Here is a 21,341-nt window from a genome sequence, read left to right as displayed (position 1 = left end):
TAAGTTTATCTTCGTTAAATTACAAAAGACGAGTTATAGTTACAAAACTCTGCTATGAATAACCACTTTTCATCTATCGTTAAGTGAATTACAAAGTCAAAGTTAGAAGCGGCAATATTGAGAAAAGGAAAAGTAATTGGACGCGTGGATCCTAAATTAAAATCGTTCTAATTGGACCAGAAAAATGACTGTTACATTTTATTTAGTTATAAGTTTTCGATAAGCGTCGGTTACGTATGTACGTTGTTAAAATCAGGTTTCTCTTCGTAACCATCATGTGTGAATATTTGAATGAATGTGAAAGAGATTATGAAATTCTATGACATGAATGATGGAATAAATGAAAAAAAAAAAGAAAAAAATACTTCAGTAATCAAATAAAGGAAAATTGATTCTATAATGGTTACACATGTTCAAAGATTAATTGCAAAAGTAGTTTAAGCGTGTTATACACCAAAATCTGTTATAGTTGTAAATGGTTTCTGTTGAACCGCAATATATGATGATTCGTTTATGTACTTATCTTCCTTGATATCTCTCTGACTAACTTTACCATGTTGAAATAAAAGATTGTCAATCCCTAAATAGGACAAATAATTTATAATATTAATAATAAAATTTTATGACATGTAATGTATATTTCCATCCCAATTATTTGATTTTAATTTTTCAATTAAAATTATACAGTTTTTAATGGATCAGTATCGCATTTGGATACATGCACTAATACAGCTTCGTTTAACATATTGGTTAACATAAACGAAAATATTTTTAAGAAGCCACGTTCAGAATCAGAATGATTTGTTAAAATCACGTTAGTTCCATGATGTATTGCATCAAGAACTTCATGATGTAACATTTCTCCTGTAAGATATAAATCGGCGGATACATCTTTCAAAACACTTGCCCCAGATCCAGCACAAAGTGCAACAGTTTCAATAAATCCATCTAAAAGTTGAAGTAAAATTACAATATTTTAAATTTATTAATACATTAAAAAATTTTTTAAAATTTACTACCTGTTTGATAAGCACGAGCTAATCTAACATGTTTTAAATTAGTATGTTCTTTCACGCGTTGCACAGCTTCTTCGATAGAAATTTTATTTTTTAAGGTACATATTCGTCCAAAGCCATAATCACTATTACTCTCATTTGCTCGTATAGGTATACTACTTTTGAGTACTTATATATACAAAAATTAATATATTATTAAAAAATATTAATTATAAAATAATTATAAAATTTTTAAAAATTAATCTTGTTGACATTTACCATCTTGAAATGATGACACCAACCAATCATTTACACCGCCTTTTACAGAATCGAATGTAGTATGTGGAGAATATACAGCTATTTTATTTTCTAAACATTTTGCAACGATTTTCTCCTAAAAAGACTTATTTAAATAATAATTTATATAACAGATAAATTTAATAAAAAAAAAGCACATGCAACTTGTCTTCTGTTACCTTCCAAGAACGAGTTGTTATAGATTTCACAGGTGCAAATATTAAGGGATGATAGGTAATGATCATATCTGTTTTTAAGTCTAAAGCTTCTTGCATCACATTTTCAGTTAAATCATTTGTTAACAAAATATGTGAAATCAATTTTTTTTCTGTAGGTTCAACAAGTAATCCTACATTATCCCAGGAATCTGCAAGTGACAGAGCAGCAAAGTCTTGCAGTGTATCTACAACTTGACTTAAAGGAATTCCAGTAGTATTGGGTTTTATGTCACTCATTGTACAAAATGTATTGTTATGTTTAACTATAATATTGGAAATTAAGATTTTATGGCTTCGTATCAATCCAGTAAAATGCCTAAACATTTATGACAATCTAAAACAAGAAAATGAAACAAATTGGGATTAGTATAAAACAGTATATAAATATTTATATAGTAATAGCAAAAGAAGACTATTAAAATATGAAAGGAATAATAACATATATTAATTATATATCATTATTTATTAAAAAGTACAATTACACAAAGCAACAGTTATTCATTATAAAACCAAATTTTCACTAAACCATCATCACTAGCTGACGCAAGTTGTCCAGGAACAGTAGGATTCCATTGTACAGAATTTATGTCTTGAGTATGAGCAGTGTCCATAGAACAGACCATTGTAAAAGTTGGTTGATGAGGATCAGAATCACTATCTTCTTTAAATATTCTAATAATATCATCACTACAAGCAGTCACTAACAAATCAGTTGTTTTGCACCAATCAATATCATAAATTGTTCTTGTATGATAGCCAGTCAATGTACACACACACTTCCAAACTGTTTCATTGTTTGCAGTAATGATTCCTGGTTCATTACCAGGCTTATATTCTTGCCATATTTTTACTGTTTGATCATCACTACAAGTGGCAATTCGTTTACCCTGTTTGTCCCATGCAAGACTCCAAACTGTTGATGTATGGGATAATAATGTTGCCACACATGACCAATCATTATCCACTGTATTCTCTTTAAATATTTTTACTGTATTGTCATAACTAGCAGATGCTACAACTTCTTCATTAGGATGCCACCTTACCTATAATAGTTCAAACACATATTTAAAACTATTATTAATAATAGTAATAATAATAATATTAATAATAATGAGAATAATAATATCATTACAGCTATATATAATACATAATATCCACTTACCTTTTTCACATCTTGAGTATGAGCATTAATAACAGCAGCACATTCATATTCATCGTCATTTACCTCCCATATCCAAACAGATTTATCACGACTACAAGTAGCTAACAACTGTCCACTACTAGACCAACTAACACTTTTCACTTCATTTTCATGTCCTTCTAATGTTGCATTACATTCAAATTGACCAGACTTTTTATCCCATATAGCAGTGGTTGCATCAAAACTAGCAGAAGCTATATAATTTCCACAAGGAGACCATGCCACTTCTCTAATAGTTCTAGTATGACCCTCGGTAAGGATAGTTTTTACAACCCATTTTGGATCTTGTGGTCCCCATATTATAATTGTTTTATCTTCACCACAAGATGCGAGATAATTACCCTTTGGATGCCAGCAAACATTCCACACCCTTCCCCTATGACCACTTAAAGTTTGTTTTAATTCCAATGTTCCCATTTCTACCTGCAACAATAAACGCTTGCTTTTCAAGCTTAGTTCAATTAAACTTATATATTTGTAAAATTTATTACACACGTTAATGGAAAAATTTAAGTGGGAAATGTTTGTGCATCATATTTAATGTCAAAGATATCGCGATAAATTTTTGGATTTGTTAGAAATATTAATGGTATAGAGATTAAAGTAAAAAAATTACTTAAATTTTTAAAATATACCTTTCAGGTAAAAATTTAAAATTTATACGAAAACAAAAATTACTTTGAGAAATTACGAAAATAATACAAAAAAATATGATACAAAATACTTACGATATACGTTTTGGCGAATAGTTCTGAAATTTTACGATATAAAAGAAAAGATTATCAACAAATTTTATCGTTTATATGAATTTTTCATGCAATTATAATATAAGATATGCACACAATGATGGAAATAAGAGTCCGTGAATGTCACGTGCGCCATGTAACCATGAACTATTAACCAATAAGACGATAAATTTCTTAAAATATCACAAATGTATATTTAAAATAAATTATTTGCAAAAATGCGCATAATTTAAAAATTTTAATATTCTTCATGTAATGTTGTCCGTCACTAAAAAGTTGAATTAATAAGTCGTGTAATAATTACTGTCATTTACAAGATAAATGCTTCAATGCTTAAGAGGTATAAAATTCTAATTTACATCCAACTTATACCTTTAATACTAACACTATGGAGAACAAATTATATTTAATTAATAATAACTATTATTTTATATTAAATAAGTTTATAATTTAAATTTATTACATTTTTTATTTCTTTTTTCTTTATAAACATAAAATATTTAAATTACAATTAATTTATAACTACCTAACAATAAGTACAATAATTATCAATCTGAGGCTGTATTGTATGATGTAGATACTGATAATGTATCTGTATCTGTTAAAGTTACCATTCTGGTACAAGAATCTGGAGTCCTAGAAAGTTAATAATAAAAGGACACTGATCAGAAACTATATTTCCTTAAATAGATTTTTGTAGTTGAAAACTTAACTACTTACACATCCTTTAAGAGATGCAGCACATGTTTATGTTCAATACCTTCAAGCCATAAGTTTAACAGTTCTTCTCGTTTACACCTCAATAATTGCTTACATGCATTTAAATTTTCCTTAACTGCATGAATTTTTTCCCGGGATGCAGTTACTTTCTCTGATAAAGCACTGAATATCTGGTATAAATATGTGAATATTAATTAAGAAAATTAATATAAATTAATTTATATTAAGAAAATTAATATTAATTAAGACAATCAATATTTTAAATTATATAATAGGTGATATTTACTTGCATAACTTGTGTAAGATCCTGATCATGCAATGATACTAATTCATCAAGCCTTTGATCACTCTTTTTATATTCTTTCTCAAGTTTAGCCTTTTCTATTTCTCGTTGTTCATTAGTTTCACTGGCTGATAAAGCCCGAATCACAGAAATCAATAAACCACTCTATAAAATACATCATTAAAAATGAAATAACTAATTAATAAATAATTTTAAGTTACCGTATTAAAGTGATAAAGTAAACAAATGAAAAATTTTATAAACGTACTGTTTCTTTAGTTGGTTTAATGCCCCTTGGCGGTTTAGTGGGAGGCATCGAATTCATATTTTTATTATTTTTATCAGCAAAATGAAATATATCAAATGTTTTAATTAAATTTGTTTTGTAAACTTTTCTCATACGTTTAGTATTGAACTCAAATGTTATATAGGTTATAATACCATAAACGACGTTTTAGTACGTTTTTAAGTATAACGTTTTAAAATCCATTTTTTCAAATTGTTTATCGAAGTTGATTATGAAATTGTTAAATAATTATTATTTATATTATTCAGGCCAATTGTATATTTTACTGTCCAATGCGCATTAAAATTCTGAGTGACATTAGGTCACATGACGACTAAGAAACGCAATATACACATTTTAGGATTATATTTTGTAACAGTCGAAATATTGATAAAGCAATTTATTTTAATAACCATAACAGTTCTCTTTATTCATATACAACTTGATTTCTAACTTAAGATATATATGTATATATGTTTTATATTAACTATATAATTTTTTTGTGATATTGCTATATTTTCAAAGTTTACAAAATGTTAGTGTAAAATTAGGAAACAAATACATAAGATTGTGAATTTCTAATTTTAATGATAATTTTTTGTAAACATTCTTATTTAATATTTTATATAAATTTCGAGTAAAAATAAAATATATACATAGATTTGATGTGAGAAAGGCTATTGTCTTTTGACTTTTAGTCGAATCTTCTAGTTGCAAATTTTTGACTTACGTTATTTAGTAAAAGTATCACAGAATTTATCATAGAATTATATTGCATGGTACTTTCAAGCTGCCTATCATATTTTTATATTTTTGAAATCGTTTTCTTGCTGCAAATTACATATTAAAAAAAATGATTGTACTAATGAATTTTAAATGAATTTTAATGTAAACTTAATTTGTAAGCTTTCTTTATAAAACTTCAAAATTATTATATTTTTTGGTATAAAAACGTAAATCCTACAATAAATTTTATTGATATTCTCAACTTTAATATGTTGAAACATGTTAATTGCTATGTGAATAAATGTTTTATCTTTATATTTGTAGAAAAATTAATCATTATGCACACCAAATAAATTGCCAAAATATTAGTGTTGCAAATACCAATATTGTAGGAACAAAGAATAGAAGAAAAAAAGGAAAAAGTAGAATCTAATAAATTAGATAATACCAACGTTCTATAGATTATTGAGGAATGTATACTGTAAATAAAGGTTAAATTATTTAGAAATGATTATTTAAAATACATAACTATTGTTTCAACATGATAAAATATACATAGAAACACAAAGCTCCATGTTAAGTTTACATTTGTGGTAATTGATCAATAGGTGTTGCAAATCTGAAATCTTCTGGAAATAGTTTTCCTGCATGAGGATACATTAGTTTATAAGACTGTCTGATTGTAACATCAGCTACACCAGCAATATCACCAATTTCTTTTTGTGATCGTTTATCTTCTGATGCCTGAACAATAAGAAAATATATGAGATTGTTAAATATACGAAATGAGTTAAAAAATTCTAATTCTATAGAGTACCTGTGATGCCATATAGATTGCAGCAGCTGCTACTGAAATTGGTGATCTTCCAGGTACAATATCTATTTCAACTGCCTTTCTTGCAATATGTGTAGCAGCTCTTTGTACCATGTTAGGCAATCCAAGATTAGAACAAAACCTTGACATGAAGTCTCCCGTAGTAATAAGATCTACACTAGTTTCAAGTGCTTTTAATATTAATTTAAAACATCTTCCTATTTCCTTTTTACTGATTTTACTGACTGCACAAATTTCTTTAAAAGTACGAGGTACACCTTCTTGTCTGCAGGCAATGTATAAACAGGCTGAAGCAATGGCATCATTTGCACGTCCTTTTAAATTTTTACCATCGTGTACTTGTTTAAATAAGTTATTTGCTCGATCAACAATAGTTTTAGGAAGATTAATACGATCAGCCATTCCATTGATTTCACGAAATGCATTGATCAATGCTCTATCAGAACTACTCATCTAAAGCAACAGAATTCATTAATTGATTAGAAAAAAGGATATTATAAAAAACAAAATATAATAATACTTACTGTACGTCTGTTTTGATATTTTGAAGCACCGAAAGCATCAAATGATGCTGCACCAGTTCCAGGGCCAATCATCGTAGATAAATCTGAACCATTAAGAAGAGGATTTTCTGGTCCACCAACGCGTGATGGATCAACTCCAGCTTTCTCATTACTAAATGTTCTCCATTCTGAACCAACATCTTTTAAAAAAAAAAAAAAAAAAAAAAAAAAAAAAAAAAAACAAAGAAAGAATGTGAAAAAGAAAAAAAAAGAGAGATAGAAAGTAATGAAAAAGAAAATTAATTCGTAAATACATTATTCATAAATCATATGTATATTTACCTATCTCCTACAACTAATCCACATTCTGAACAAATTTGATCGCCAGCTCTATAGTCTTCAATAAGAGGCGCATCTGGATGTGCATAACAACAAACTTTGTTTGTTTCGTGTCTGCAAAAAAGAACTAAGAAAATGTGTACCACAAATTAATGCACAGATGCATATATGCACATATAACTGTCTTTATTACCATTATTTTAGTATTTTGGATAATAACACTTTTCAATAATTCAGTGTTCAAGTAATTCAATTTACAATTTTTTATATGTACAAAGTTTTTTTAGAAATAAAAGTGTTTCAGTTTCATTGTATATACACTTATGTATAATCAATAAAATAATTAAATATTAAATTGCTTATTAAAAAAAATGGACTGCATAAAAGTATAAAATTACTGACATGATGTGTTATATTTCTGGACATAATTTACCAAGGCACGTAGAGAATAAACAAACGATGTTACTGTCAGAACACATAACCATAGCCTATAACACTACGTTTTACTTAAATGAATTCAACATAATCTTAAATGATAATAATCTACAAACCAAAACATTGTAATAAACGTTATCGATGTTAGTTGTAAAGACTAAATTTTCTCAAAATTTACCTTGACGAACTTGCCATATTTTGGATTCGTGTTTTTCCACTCTGCCGCGTAAGTCAATGTAGATACTTGATATGGTGTAATATTCATACATGTGTACTAAGCCATATGCAGAAGAAATAAAGCTTAGTTCCCAATAATTAACTAAAAACATTTTATTAAATTTATTGTATAATCTACTAATAACAAATATTAATAACAAAATGGAAATATTCAAATTATTGTATATAAATAAATAAAAGGTAAATTAACATATGAATAAATTTAAAAAATTAAAAATATTTATAATTATTTATGATGTTAAAAATGATGTTGGTTTAATTTTTTTGATAAGTACTGTCAATTTAATTAATTAAATATTTTTAGTAATCCCATTTATTTTATTGTACAAATAACAAAATGATAGATCTACAGTAATCTACATTAATATATAATCAATGCACTTAAGTTTGAAATAGTTTATTCTGTGATTTAACCTATAATGTCCATATTAGAAAAGAAAGTAATGGTTACAAAATTATTTTGTTAATTCAAGTATTTATAGTATTTAATATAATTTTGCGAAATTTACACAATTGTTGATATCACAATGAATAATGTATTATACATTATGCATCACCTTTGATAATGCTATCAATATGTGTAGACAAAAAAATGTAAATTTTACATATTTATAAATAAAATCAATCCGATTAGAATAACATTTAATAATGATAATACACTATATAAAAAACTAGATCTGGCACAGGAATAATTTTATTATAGTGTGAAAAAATTAAGTTATTTATGAATAATAAACTAGAACTTGTGATATAATATTTGTAATAAAACTGTACAAAATGACATTAGAAGATGCACAAAATGCAGCACAAAAGGCAGTACAGTTTGATAGCAAAAATCAATGCAAACAAGCTTTATATTATTATAATATAGCTGTAAAATATCTTTTGGATTTACAAGACCATGTATATGATCAAAAACTTTTGGAATATCAGGAGAGAATATCAACTATACAGAGTCTCAGTAAGTATTTCAAATTAGTTTATGTTAGTAACAAATAATAATAATAATAGTAAGATAAATAATAACCAATATATATTATAGTTAATGAAGAAGAACAGAAACATCATAAAGCACAATCTACAGATCAATCTAAATTACAAAAATGTAAATTTCTTATGAATCAAGCACAAGATGCGGATGAAGCTGGTTTAAAGGACATTGCTGTGAAATTGTATACAGATGCTGCTGAACTTGGACTTAGTGTGGTATTTAAATTAATTTCTTTATTATCAAAATTTTAAAGTTCAGTTAATCAATAGCATTATTATAATTATAGAAAGCAACCAATATAGAGACAAAAGCTAAATTAACAGCTCTTATAAAATTAGCTTTAGACAGAGCAGAATCTTTAAAAGGTATGAAAACATTAGACAATAGTGATATTCTTGAAACTCTTTCCAAGTTGCCTCCTGTACCAGAGACAAGTTTGGATGAAGATGTAGGTAAAATATTGCCTACAACTACAACAACTTCTGTAAACTCTAGTAATGCAGGTAATTTTCTTTCTAATATTGTATTATTTTTTGTATTATTCTGTTCAATTTAATTTTTTTTTCACTTTCATATTTAGGACAAACTCGGCCACCACTTCATCGTGGAAGTAGTGCACATCTGAAAGTGAGCGGTGGTAGTACTAATTACACAGAAGAAGAAAAAAGAGTTTTGCTTCATAGTTCTCACATCAATGATAATGAATTTGTACCTTTTATGAGCATTGATCTTACAGAAAGGTTTCAGTATGCTATTCCTTTTACTGATATAGATGGATTATTAGCATTAGCACCAAAACAAAAACCTGATTTTGCAAAGTGGAGTAGACCAGAAGAATTATTTTCTGACCCAAAAATGCTTAAAACATCCCATGTTGATTACTACAGTATAAAACAAACAGTTAGTAAAAAATAACGATAATTGCTAAATTAATGATATATATTATATCAGAAATTTAATTATATTTTCAATTTTAGGTTGTTTCTGACTGCTCTTTTGTTGCTTCTCTTGCAGTTAGTGCTCAATATGAAAAAAGATTTGGACGTAGACTTATTACATCTATTATTTATCCAAAAAATAGAAATAAGGAACCAATATATAACCCTTTTGGTAAGATTTTAAGTATTACTGTACAAGTTATGAAATTTCTTTTAAATTGTAAGGATCAGCAATTTGTAATTTTCTTAGAATTTTATTTCAATGAAAATTAAATTGAGAGTATTTTACATTAGGAAAATACATGGTGAAACTACACATTAACGGTGTTCCACGCAAAGTTATAATAGATGACTTATTGCCTGTAAGTCGATACAACCAATTACTTTGTTCCTACTCTAGCAATCGTGGAGAGCTGTGGATCTCGTTACTCGAAAAAGCATATATGAAAGTAATGGGTGGTTATGATTTTCCTGGGTCAAATAGTGTATGTTTATTTCTATATAATGTCCATATAAAAATAATAAATATAAAATATCTTTTTAATAATGAAACATTGTCATTTAGAATATCGATTTACATGCTTTAACTGGCTGGATACCTGAAAGATGGGCTATAAGGCCAGATGAGCCCGATTTTAATAAGGACAATCTATTTAATGTTTTATTAACGCGTTTACATAAAGGAGATGTACTAGTAACAGTTGCTACCGGGGAATTAACTGATTTAGAGGCTGACAGAACGGGTCTCGTACCCACTCACGCCTATGCTGTTCTTGATGTTAGAAAAATAAATGTAAGCATTTTTTGTTTACCTATTTATAACATTTTCTTTTTCTTTTAAAAATAAGACAGACTTATGATCATAAGGATATTTCTATAGGAAGAAAGATTATTGCAGCTTAAAAATCCTTGGTCGCATTTACGTTGGAAAGGAAATTATTCTGAACTTGATGAAATACATTGGACAAATGAATTAAAAGAAGTATTAAATTATGATCCAAATTCTGCATCTCAATTTGATAATGGAATTTTTTGGATTGATTATGATAGTATATGTCGATTTTTTGATGTCTTTTATTTGAACTGGAATCCAGGTTTATTTAATTATACTTATTGTATTCACCAGTAAGTTATTAATAGTTATATAAATAATCTTGTTTAATTAAAGATTATTATAAAAGTGTATGAAAATATTTTATTGTAGAATGTGGAATGCAGGAATAGGACCAGTGAAAGATGTATATAATATTGGTGATAATCCTCAGTTTTTATTAGAAATAAAAAACAATGTTAGTGGAGCAATATGGATTCTTCTTACAAGACATATTACAGACATAGCAGATTTTAGACAAAATCAAGAGTACATAACGGTCTTAGTTTATCGAAATGATGGAAAAAGAGTATATTATCCTTGTAAGTGATTTATTTATCTTTCTGTTATGTATGTTTCAAATTTAACTATAAACGATCAATTTTATAGATGATCCACCACCATATATTGATGGTGTGAGAATAAACAGCCCTCACTATCTTTGTAAAATAAAGTTAGATGCTCAAAGTGATACTCGATATACGTTAGTTATTTCGCAATATGAAAAAACCAATACTATATATTATACCTTACGTGTCTATGGATCTTGTGAATTTTTATTAAGGAAGATACCAAGTTTTTATAAATATGAGAAAGAGGTATGTATTTATTTTTTTTATTTTTTATATAAACTCAACAAATTTTATATTTAGTACTATAATATATAATTTTTTCAGCTCACTGGTCAGTGGAAAAATATAACTGCTGGGGGATGTAGCAATCATACAACATACCAAAATAATCCACATTACCAATTGATCTTAGAAAGTTCAAATAACAGTAATTATTTGCTGATTATATTAAAGGGACCTAAACAATATCAAATAGGATTTGATATTCTATCAGTTGTATTAAATGATTCTGATGCATCTAATGCATTTAAAATGAAAAGTTCTGGTCCATTCAGGTATTATATACATAATGTATTCAATACAATTATATGGAATATTTACTAATAATTTAATTTACTATAGATTAGGGTTTGTTTATCTTGAATTAGAAGAGGTACCAGCAGGTACATATCACATTATTCCATCTACATATTATCCTGGACAGGAAGGTCATTTCTTTTTAATTTGTAAATCGTTTTGCAAATTGCAACTTCAATTACTTCAATAATAGAATTAATATGTATATGAGTTTTATATAAAGACAATTTGTACAATAATATGTACACAATTAAACACAATATGTAACTATTATTTCGTGTGCATTAAATGTGATATATGATAAGAAATTATAAGATATTTATATTTGCTAATATAAAATTGTTAATGAATACTGTTATGATTGTCATATATTGTACAAAGATCATTAACGCTAAAATTGATGTTATAAGTAATAAAATTCTTTTAATAAATACAAATTAAAAAAAGAAATCGAATCAAGGAAAGTCACTATGTGATAAATTGTTACAAAATTCTTTTATTTTATATTTTAAAAGTACAAATTAATAATTAGACTAGACAACTACTGACTGAATTATGAAAATTTGTGGCACTTTATTTATAATTAGTATTTGTTTGATGTGTTATCATTTGGCATGTACGCAGATAAGTTCCACCGAATGTAATTTCTAAATATTTTAATTAGCTATTTAATATTCTTTGTACTATTCTTATATAAATAATCCTTTTTTGTTCAAGAAGTTACATAAATACTAAACAGCATTTGTGTAAAATATTCCCTAAAAATGCAATTATAAATACAATAATTATTTTTATAAAAAATGTGTTACTTATGCTAATAGCTCACCTACAAATGAAAAATAAAGGTTTATCAATTTTTTTATATTTATAGATAGTACTGTATTTATATGTAATTAGTACAAACTAATTCTAAAATATTACTTCCGAATTTTTTCAAAATATTCTTTTTTTTCCGTTTCATTGTTCGCATTTTTGTATTTTTTCAAATATATACAATATAATATAAGGGCATTGTAATTTAGTAACAACAATGCTGTTTAATCAATTTACATTTAACATTTATTTTTTGACTTTCATATCAATTTAGATTGAAATTAAAGCAACATAGTTTTCTAGCATTTATCTGAACAGCTTATAAATGATTGTAATTAACTGCAATATTATCTTATTAAAATAATCATAATTACAAATAAATAATTAGCAATTTATGTGAAATTATGATTTATGAAACAGGAATTGAAGAAGATATAAATGTATTTACATAATTATGACAGATAAATTATAAAAAAAAGTTATGAACAATTATATATGAAAATATATTAGCTACAAAGAAACATAATATTATTAATTTAAAATGGAATTAAAAAAAAAATTACATTGAGTGAAATTGTTAAAAAATAACAGTCATTAAGAGTATCCATTCTAGTTTTATAACTATAATTTTGATGCACACATACAAGGCACTATTGTCAATAGTTTACTCATTATTATTTGTAACACAAAACATATTAAAATGATAGTGTTCTTTTAATGCTGTGCTTGCTGTTATGATATGCCTAACAGATTCACCCTATCCTTAATCATTTATTATCAGAAATATTTAACAATAAAGTAATAATCTTTTGCAGTCCAGTCTTGTTTATAAAACAATGATAAGTTTTATACTAATTTTTCTATATTTTTAGCCTCATTTAATTAAATTATTGTATAAACTAGAAGAATGAGAACATACAATTTAATTATAATTACTAACCAATCCTAATCACAGGTGATTTATCGATGTTTAGAAGAAATTTACATTAAACAAATAAAAATAATACAATAATTGATTACAATGTACATGTTATAGTATTCTGTTTTCAACACAATGTTTATATGCATAAATAATTAATGCTTTGCATTATTATATTCCTTCTATTTTGTATTTGTACAAAAACTTTATACCAAATATATTGAAAGAATGCAAATATTATTTAATTTTTATACCTTTGCTTTTTTCATGTTTTATAATTGCACATGCAATTATATTATTAACTTATAGATTGTTATGTGGTTTTCTTTAGGTCATCTAAAGATCATATTTTTGTGCGCAAAAAATAATTGCATTAATGTACTTCATATATATAAAACATAAAAGTATTTTCATATTATAAAAATGGGCGGAACGTAGAACGATTATAAAAAAATAGTGCATTTTATTAATATTATTAGAAAATTTAAAGAATATCGAAAATTTTGAATGAGATTGTTTTTGGGACGAAATATTCTTTAATGTATTACATATTATTTTATTTTATTTACTTTTTATTTTATGTCAAATTATGTTAAATTACTTGCTAAAGCGAGAACATTAAACTTTTCGTAGTTCTCAATTAATATTAATTTTGTTTTAAAATAATTTTAACATTAAAATACTATTTCATTCTTTTTATGATGCAAATTTGAATTTGCTATTTTCTTAGAAACAGAGCATAAACTTTGATATTTCAAGTACTATTCTTTTAAATAAAGACTATGCTGTACATCGTATAAACGGTACCAGAAGTTATTACAATTGATATGAGAAAAATATTACGTTTAATTAAAGATTAAAATAGGAATGATTTAAAATTTTATTTTATACGATGTGAGTATGTTATTGCCCCTTTATATAATGAAGTATGTTAGAATACTTCTTTAAAAAACACTTTATGGAAAAACGATTATTCTTGATTATTTTATAAGTGAGCAGAGTGTACAGATAATTTTTTTATTTAAAAATTATTCAAAATAATTATGAATCGTTTCACAGATTTATTTTGTCATCACATTCTGTAGCTTACTTAGATTGACTATAGATTCGATTCTTTCCAGTTTTGTGATACTTTATATATTTTATAATATTTCGTGGTTCTTTTTCAAGGCAATATTTTTATATTGGCACCCCGTGTATTTCTAACTTTCTGCTAACATACTGATAACATTTATAAACTTTAAGGTGTTATGTTAATTTTTGTATAAAGATTATACTTCTACTATTACTTTGTTGCGAGCAGCAATTAAAAAAATTAAATCTTATAAGCAAAATACTAATTGTATCTAATGGAAGATATTGATTTTCATCATTTTTAAAAGTATATTAGCAGCATTGCCTGAAATTTAACTTTCCATACTTTTATCTTTATTTGATGTATAGAAATAAAAATTGATAGTAGCAATAATAATAATAAAAATAAGCCATAATAGATAATTATTTCGAGTAATACTTTGAGATTTATACTTTAGCTTAAACATTAATACATAAATTAAAAACGGATAAGCTCTAAGGCATGAAAAGTTATATCTTTCAGTTAATTAAATTTCTAGATAAAAAATATATTTGCAAATGGATAGAAAATACCTATTTGAAATAGTGTATATCTTTCCTATTAATGAATAACATATGTGTATATTATTGTCAGAGTATAAAATTATGTTCTAATGATGTGATGTGATATTTCGGTAAAATGTAAGAATGGTAATTACAATGCTTTACAAGCTTGTATTATTTTCACCTGCTGAATTCAGGAAGTGGTTTGGCTATTCCTTCGTTATAAGCTTTATGGACTGCCTCACAAACGAATCTATATTGACTCTAAAAAATTTTTTTTTTTCATTAGATATAAAAGTTACTATTTTTCTATAAATCTTAATTTAATACTGGTTGTTAATGTTAACTTACAGCATTTTGTATCATCATTGCTCTTTGATCTCTCATAGATCGCACGATATCTAACGGATACACTGGTTGATTCGCTTCGATGAGACACAGTGCTGTTTCCATTAAGACTAAAACACCAGTTCTACCTATTCCAGCGGAACAATGAACTACTGCAGGTTCCACTATTCCCGTTCGAGCTGCCCGTACTCTTTGAGTAAATGTTGTGAATTGTCGCCAATCACTAGGAACTCCGTGATCTGGCCAACTACAATATTGCATGTGCGTTATGTCTCTTTCTTCTCCAGTCTGAAATACAAATAATTAATTTATATTTAGGATAATCATAGTATACTTATAATAATTGTTCAAAATATATAAACATTGTCTTTTCTTACATTAATATCACGAAGTATGAATTCTCGAAATATAAAAGTGTCTTCAACATTCTCAGCCGTAGACGTGAGAGTAAGATTTCGCAATGTAAGAGTTTCATTAAGTGCTGGCCAGTATTGATGACATTTTGCTCGGCCACGTTCAACTAAAGTTGTAAGCATTACGACAAGGGTACTGCCTGCTTCGAGAACCATCTGCCAGAAATCAGCGACAGTCGAGGACAAAGGTCCTTGAGTAGCAATGTATCTATTAATAATACCTGATCCTGGTATTTCCATGTTCACGTAATTAGCATTTATATAATCTCCACTTGCAGAGCCCATAAGTATCACTCGAGTGACATCATCTACAAATTGCATGAGGCTTTAATTTTTGAAGCTTGTTTTAAGATATTGTTTATATTAAATATGTATTAATGCATTTTCCTTTATACTTACATGGTGAAATATCTCGATAACGATTTTTGCTCTGATTTTCAGGCTTTTTAGATTCAAGAGATGTTAGTTCAGGATTTTTTCTATACAACTGTTCATACTGAGCAATTAAAGCACCGCTCGCAAGTCCATCGGCAAGAAGCAACATTGATTGTGCTAATGCATCTGATCCAATAGCTGCATGAGGCGCATCCGGAACATACCTTATTATTTCAAAATAAGAAAGAATATTAAATTGTGCCTTCTAAATAGTTGTTAATTAATAACTATTTGTAATACTAATTATACAATAAGTACTATTTCTAATATTTAAAACCAAGTGTAATACCTATATGGAGGTTCTTCTTCAGATGTTTCATCAGTACCAGCTAGTGCATTGTACAAAGCATTCGGTCTAACAGTTAATGTCAATTCACCAGAACCCGAATCACGAGACTGACGAATTAGATTTACTACATGTTCATGTAATAAACCATTGACATCGATTCCATTTATATACACTACCTATTTGTTCCAAATATTTATGATAAATCATATTCAAAACTTAACTAAAATAATTTAGTACAAAATAATATCATCACATATAACTAACCTGATCTCCTTCATTTAATTTTGGATAACAACGATCAGCCGGAGTGTTCGGAGCTACCCTAGATACCAAAATAGGCATATCAAGATCCAAACCACCTTTCACATTAAATCCAAATCGGCCTTGTTCGTCTGGCGTCAAAGATATTGTAACTAATCCATCTTCTACTATCTACAAATATTCATATGTATCTCACATACATAAAAAATTACATTAGAAAAAACATTAAAAACAGTACCTGAGGAGCAGGCGAACTTGTAGGTTCACTATAATCAGGAAGATCATAAATGTTTCTTTCAGCAGTTGTATCATCATCGGCATAACTTAAAACTCTAGATCCTAATAAAGGAGAAAATGCATTGCCTTGTGTATGTGAACTTGTTATTTCTTCACGGAGGGATAAAAAGCCACCTTCGCTATAGGATATGAAAAGGAATAAAAATTATAATAAATATAAAAATTTAGAAATATTAAATTGGTTTCAACGAACTCATCACTGGGATTCCCTTCACCCCATGCTCTACGAGGTTCACGAGCACCAAGAGATTGAACTTTGTTATCATATGGCCTAGGTGGTCTTCCAGGAGGCATAGATAACTTTCCTTTTTCTTCGATAATTGGAGCTGATGTTACTCCGTGTACTAATCTTTTACTTGGCGATCTGAAAGTTTTAAATAATTATATTGACATTAATAAATTAATAATGTTATTGATATTAAATACATAGATATTACCGTATAAATGTTCTTTCTACTCTTGCTCTATGTTTTCCATCCTCAACTGTTTGGAATTCTGTACGTCCTGAATATGTAAATCTACTACTTAAAGTAAGTGGAAAACGCCTCGGCCTCGTTTTAGGACTATGAAGCCGGAAAAATGTATGATGCTCTACACACGCTTTCCATAAATTTTTTGAACTACGATATGTTTGCATATTAAAACCAAGTAATGTATCGTAGTTTTCTGACTGTAATAAAATTATTTCATGTGATGTAATAAAATCTAAATTGTTCTTTTTAACTGCAAATTGAACATTTAAAATACCTGTTCTCTTCTCAATTGAATGAAGAATTGTTTACGTTTAAATGATATTTTTACTATCTTTGACCATGAAAACACATTGATTTTTATTCCATTTTGAAATACTACTAAACCTATTGATGTTACACCTAATTGTATTTCTTTATTTGTTGAATCCTAAAAAAAAAAAAATAAAAAGAAAAAAAAATGATATTAATATAACATAACTATTTTAAAAATATATAGGATGTTATAAAAAAAGTATGTACCCTTGCTTTATGTAACTCTACTCCATACATATCCAATCTTTTTGCATGGTCTAAAAAGTTGAATTCTGCATCAGCTGGTAATTGACCTCTACAAAATAATATAAATATTGAAGTTTCCTAAACTTCAAATTATTAACATTATATGTACAATTTCAACATACTTATGAAGTTTATGTAGTTCAGCTATTTTCTTTTCCATTTCTTCAGTTTGACCTGGTATCAATTGTAATCTAGATAGATATCCTGGTCCATGTTCCTCAGGATGATAATCACCCAATTCAGCTATGATTACATGAAAATGTATTATAATTGCAATGTAGAATAAAATAAGTATTAATATGTTTCAATACTTACACTGAACAGTGTAACTAGCAATAAGACATGCTGTACTTGGTGGTAACTGAAGTTTTCCTTGAAGAATATCTCTTCGTATTTGTAGATAAAACTGATATCTAGTATATTCTTCTTGCAATTTACTAGGATCAGATACATAAAATTTCACTCTAAAGTAGAATTGTCCACCTGAAATAATATACTATGTAATATTATCTTTTATCTGTTTGTATTCATTTATGTAAACAAGCATCTAAATACGATCTTTACCCTTACTTCTTATCTGCTTCTTCACTGGTTTACTAGGATCTAACCATCTCTAAAACATTAATCCAATCATAATATTAATCAATTAGTAGAAATATTAAAATTAGATTTTAATAAATTAAGTGAAAAAATTTACCATTACATCTGGTGAATATGTACATGTTGTAGCTCCATTTTCAGCATATTGTAGACCAAAATAGTCTTTTTCAACAAGTTCTAAATGTTGGAATACTAAATCTAATAATGTTTGACCTTTTGCTCTTTTCTAAAACATTTTTAAACATATATATTAAATGCCACAAAAAGAATGAATTCTATTTAAAATAATTATTATATAAACTTACATCTAGTTGAAATGTATGTTGTGTGTCATCAAGAAAGACAACAGTAGCAGATAGAGATTTCAATCTACGATTTCTTGCTAATTCAGCTCCACGAACGTGGTAGCTCCCACTGGAGCCACTCAACGCTCTACGCGATACACTTTCAATCATTTCAAAGATACGAAGGCGTGTCAACCACCTTCCCGACACCACCTCTCTGCTATGCTGACCACCTAAATGAAAAATTGTATGCAAAAAGGATTAAGTAGTTCTTTAAGCCATACTAATTATAAATAACAAATTAGAGAAAATTATTATGTATAAGTTAGACAACCACAAATTTGATTCTAATTATTTATTAATTTAATGTACTTTACAAATTTTAAGAAACAAAAATAAGTGCATTTTTATTTATATAAAAATTTATCCATGTTTTTAAGCATTAGAACATAACATGAAGAAAAGCTTAAAAAACACTGATTTGGTTATTGTAACTATAAGGTTATGTCAATAATTATGTTTGTCAATTTTGATAAATGAGCATTTTAGATAAATCAGTGCCATACAATTTCACAGACTGATTAATCATAATGCACTATTAAAAGTAATTACATTCAGAAGATGTCATTGAAAATAAATTCTTTTGGTCAGTAATCTAACGACAGTTACATAAGCAAATTCATATCTACTAGGTGCCAGAATAATGTAGAACGAGGCATTCTGAAAATAGTTTACATAAAAGAAGCAACTAGAACTCATTAAATATCAATATATTTATGTCCTTTATAAACATCAATCTATCATGAAATAATCATGAAGACATTTTTTTTTTTTTGTAAAATCAATTAAATTATAAAAATACTCGATTAATTTATTATTATTAATTTAAAGTGAAAGCTATTCAATATTTATAAATAAATTGCATTACAACTATCAAGAATAAATTTCTTTTTTATAAAAATTAATTTATTGAAATGTTTTTTCATATGTTAAAAAGAAATTGTAAGTATTAAAAATTTGAGATATATTATACACTTATTCACCTACATTTACGCTTGTAAATGTAATTCTAATCATCTTACAATTACATTAAATATGTAATATAAAATCTACACTTACATTCATGATCCGTTGCACTACCTCCGATACGACATTCACAGGTGTTCTTACACACTTGACAGACGAAAAAGCGCTAATGATTATTAATAGTTTTACAGTTTAAATTCAACATAAGATAATTTAATTCAAATATTAAGAAAAAGACAATCCTTCCCAGTTAAATAAAAATTTTTAAAGAATCTTTTCTTTCTTAGAGATTTTTTCATTATTTTTTATAACGACATATTAGCACATTAACGCTTGTAAATGTAATTCTAATCAAGGCAAATTGCACTAAAATTAGTTGACATTATTTGTTCGAATTTTTATCAAAATTTGTGATAAAACGCGTCAGATAGTATAAAACTTGCATGTTTTTTCACTCACTCAACACATATAAGGTAACACTAATAAATCGGCACGGACAAGCAATGATGTCAATGAATTATGGTCATAGTTTTTTTAAAATTTTACAATAATCAATACGGAAATATGTACATAAACTTCGTAAATTGTAATGTTGTTCTAAAATAATGATTTTTTATAGTTCTACTTCAAAAAGATCAAAGTTTTATTTACAATAAAATTGTTTGACGCCCGGATACAAAACTTCACTGTGTATATACATGCATTACTGCACACACTTATAGATGCATATAACGTATCAGCCATAGAATAAGAAATTGTAAGATTCCACATTTGACATTCCTTTTTTGAGTATAGTTTTTATATACTTTATTTATGGATTGTAACTGATATATAATAAAAAAAACAAAGCAATACATTATTGTGTTATCCTTTTGTACACATAATAATAATAGGTATTAAAATACCTTTACATTTATATTATTTTACTAACACTTTTTTTTTTATTTGAAGGTAAATATAAATTTTTATCGATAAAAATTTGTTTACAATTTCACTTCATATTTTAATAATCAAATAATATTTTTAAATGTAAAAGAAACAAAATATTTTATAAATTATAAATTATATTACAATATTTATTTATTGAAAAATTTAAAGTACTAATTTTTTTAACGTTTTGCATATGAAATAATTGATTTTCAATATGTATTGGACTGTTAAAATTAGTTAAACAAATGGCCGCGGGTAGCGTTGTGAACTTTCTTTGATTGGCTAACAACTATATTACATTAAACTGTT

The 21,341-nt window shown here is 26.7% G+C and overlaps 6 protein-coding genes across 7 annotated transcripts; 1 reads left to right on the top strand and 5 right to left on the bottom strand.

The window, feature by feature from the left end:
• Positions 1-679: 679 nt before the first annotated feature.
• On the bottom strand, positions 680-3,110 carry LOC108545890 (NIF3-like protein 1). Its single transcript, XM_017897706.1, has 5 exons — positions 3,053-3,110; positions 1,472-1,844; positions 1,275-1,389; positions 1,020-1,184; positions 680-948 (listed from the first exon to the last, which is right to left on the bottom strand). Exons 2-5 carry the CDS (start codon positions 1,832-1,834, stop codon positions 680-682), a joined length of 912 nt encoding a protein of 303 aa, XP_017753195.1. The 5' UTR covers positions 1,835-1,844; positions 3,053-3,110.
• Positions 2,005-3,584, bottom strand: LOC108545889 (cytosolic iron-sulfur assembly component 1). 2 transcript variants are annotated; one of them, XM_017897704.1, is made up of 3 exons: positions 3,440-3,584; positions 2,673-3,134; positions 2,005-2,553 (listed from the first exon to the last, which is right to left on the bottom strand). In XM_017897704.1, the coding sequence occupies exons 2-3, from the start codon at positions 3,126-3,128 to the stop codon at positions 2,005-2,007; spliced, it is 1,005 nt and encodes a 334-aa protein (XP_017753193.1). In that variant the 5' UTR covers positions 3,129-3,134; positions 3,440-3,584. The 2 variants fall into 2 exon arrangements, with proteins under 2 accessions (XP_017753193.1, XP_017753194.1); XM_017897705.1 differs by having other exon boundaries at positions 2,673-3,130.
• Positions 3,585-4,005: 421 nt separating this feature from the next.
• Sec8 (exocyst complex component secretory 8) lies at positions 4,006-4,971 on the bottom strand. The gene is made up of 4 exons (XM_017897713.1): positions 4,729-4,971; positions 4,464-4,625; positions 4,178-4,347; positions 4,006-4,093 (listed from the first exon to the last, which is right to left on the bottom strand). Exons 1-4 carry the CDS (start codon positions 4,858-4,860, stop codon positions 4,006-4,008), a joined length of 552 nt encoding a protein of 183 aa, XP_017753202.1. The 5' UTR covers positions 4,861-4,971.
• Positions 4,972-6,054: 1,083 nt separating this feature from the next.
• Positions 6,055-7,829, bottom strand: TfIIB (transcription factor IIB). The gene is given in 5 exon segments (XM_017897714.1): positions 6,055-6,216; positions 6,290-6,760; positions 6,832-7,012; positions 7,147-7,263; positions 7,763-7,829. Coding segments are annotated over 5 exon segments (948 nt in total). The 5' UTR covers positions 7,780-7,829.
• A 769-nt stretch (positions 7,830-8,598) lies between these two features.
• Positions 8,599-11,959, top strand: LOC108545899 (calpain-7). Its single transcript, XM_017897718.1, has 12 exons — positions 8,599-8,782; positions 8,864-9,027; positions 9,099-9,315; positions 9,393-9,712; positions 9,790-9,922; positions 10,045-10,235; positions 10,316-10,543; positions 10,631-10,875; positions 10,955-11,163; positions 11,231-11,439; positions 11,518-11,747; positions 11,815-11,959. Exons 1-12 carry the CDS (start codon positions 8,599-8,601, stop codon positions 11,957-11,959), a joined length of 2,475 nt encoding a protein of 824 aa, XP_017753207.1.
• A 3,280-nt stretch (positions 11,960-15,239) lies between these two features.
• Ptpmeg (protein tyrosine phosphatase Meg) lies at positions 15,240-20,250 on the bottom strand. Its single transcript, XM_017897689.1, has 17 exons — positions 20,196-20,250; positions 19,098-19,309; positions 18,890-19,018; positions 18,763-18,805; positions 18,508-18,675; positions 18,315-18,435; positions 18,154-18,241; positions 17,909-18,061; positions 17,599-17,831; positions 17,355-17,525; positions 17,103-17,280; positions 16,868-17,035; positions 16,604-16,779; positions 16,279-16,478; positions 15,844-16,187; positions 15,470-15,754; positions 15,240-15,382 (listed from the first exon to the last, which is right to left on the bottom strand). The coding sequence occupies exons 2-17, from the start codon at positions 19,245-19,247 to the stop codon at positions 15,299-15,301; spliced, it is 2,691 nt and encodes an 896-aa protein (XP_017753178.1). The 5' UTR covers positions 19,248-19,309; positions 20,196-20,250; the 3' UTR covers positions 15,240-15,298.
• Positions 20,251-21,341: the final 1,091 nt, after the last annotated feature.

Source organism: Eufriesea mexicana, unplaced genomic scaffold, assembly GCF_001483705.2.
Source record: "Eufriesea mexicana isolate 0111107269 unplaced genomic scaffold, ASM148370v2 scaffold572, whole genome shotgun sequence".
Taxonomy (NCBI): domain Eukaryota; kingdom Metazoa; phylum Arthropoda; class Insecta; order Hymenoptera; family Apidae; genus Eufriesea; species Eufriesea mexicana.
Note: the sequence above shows the minus strand (reverse complement) of the source record. Positions and strands in the feature narration are given on the sequence as shown.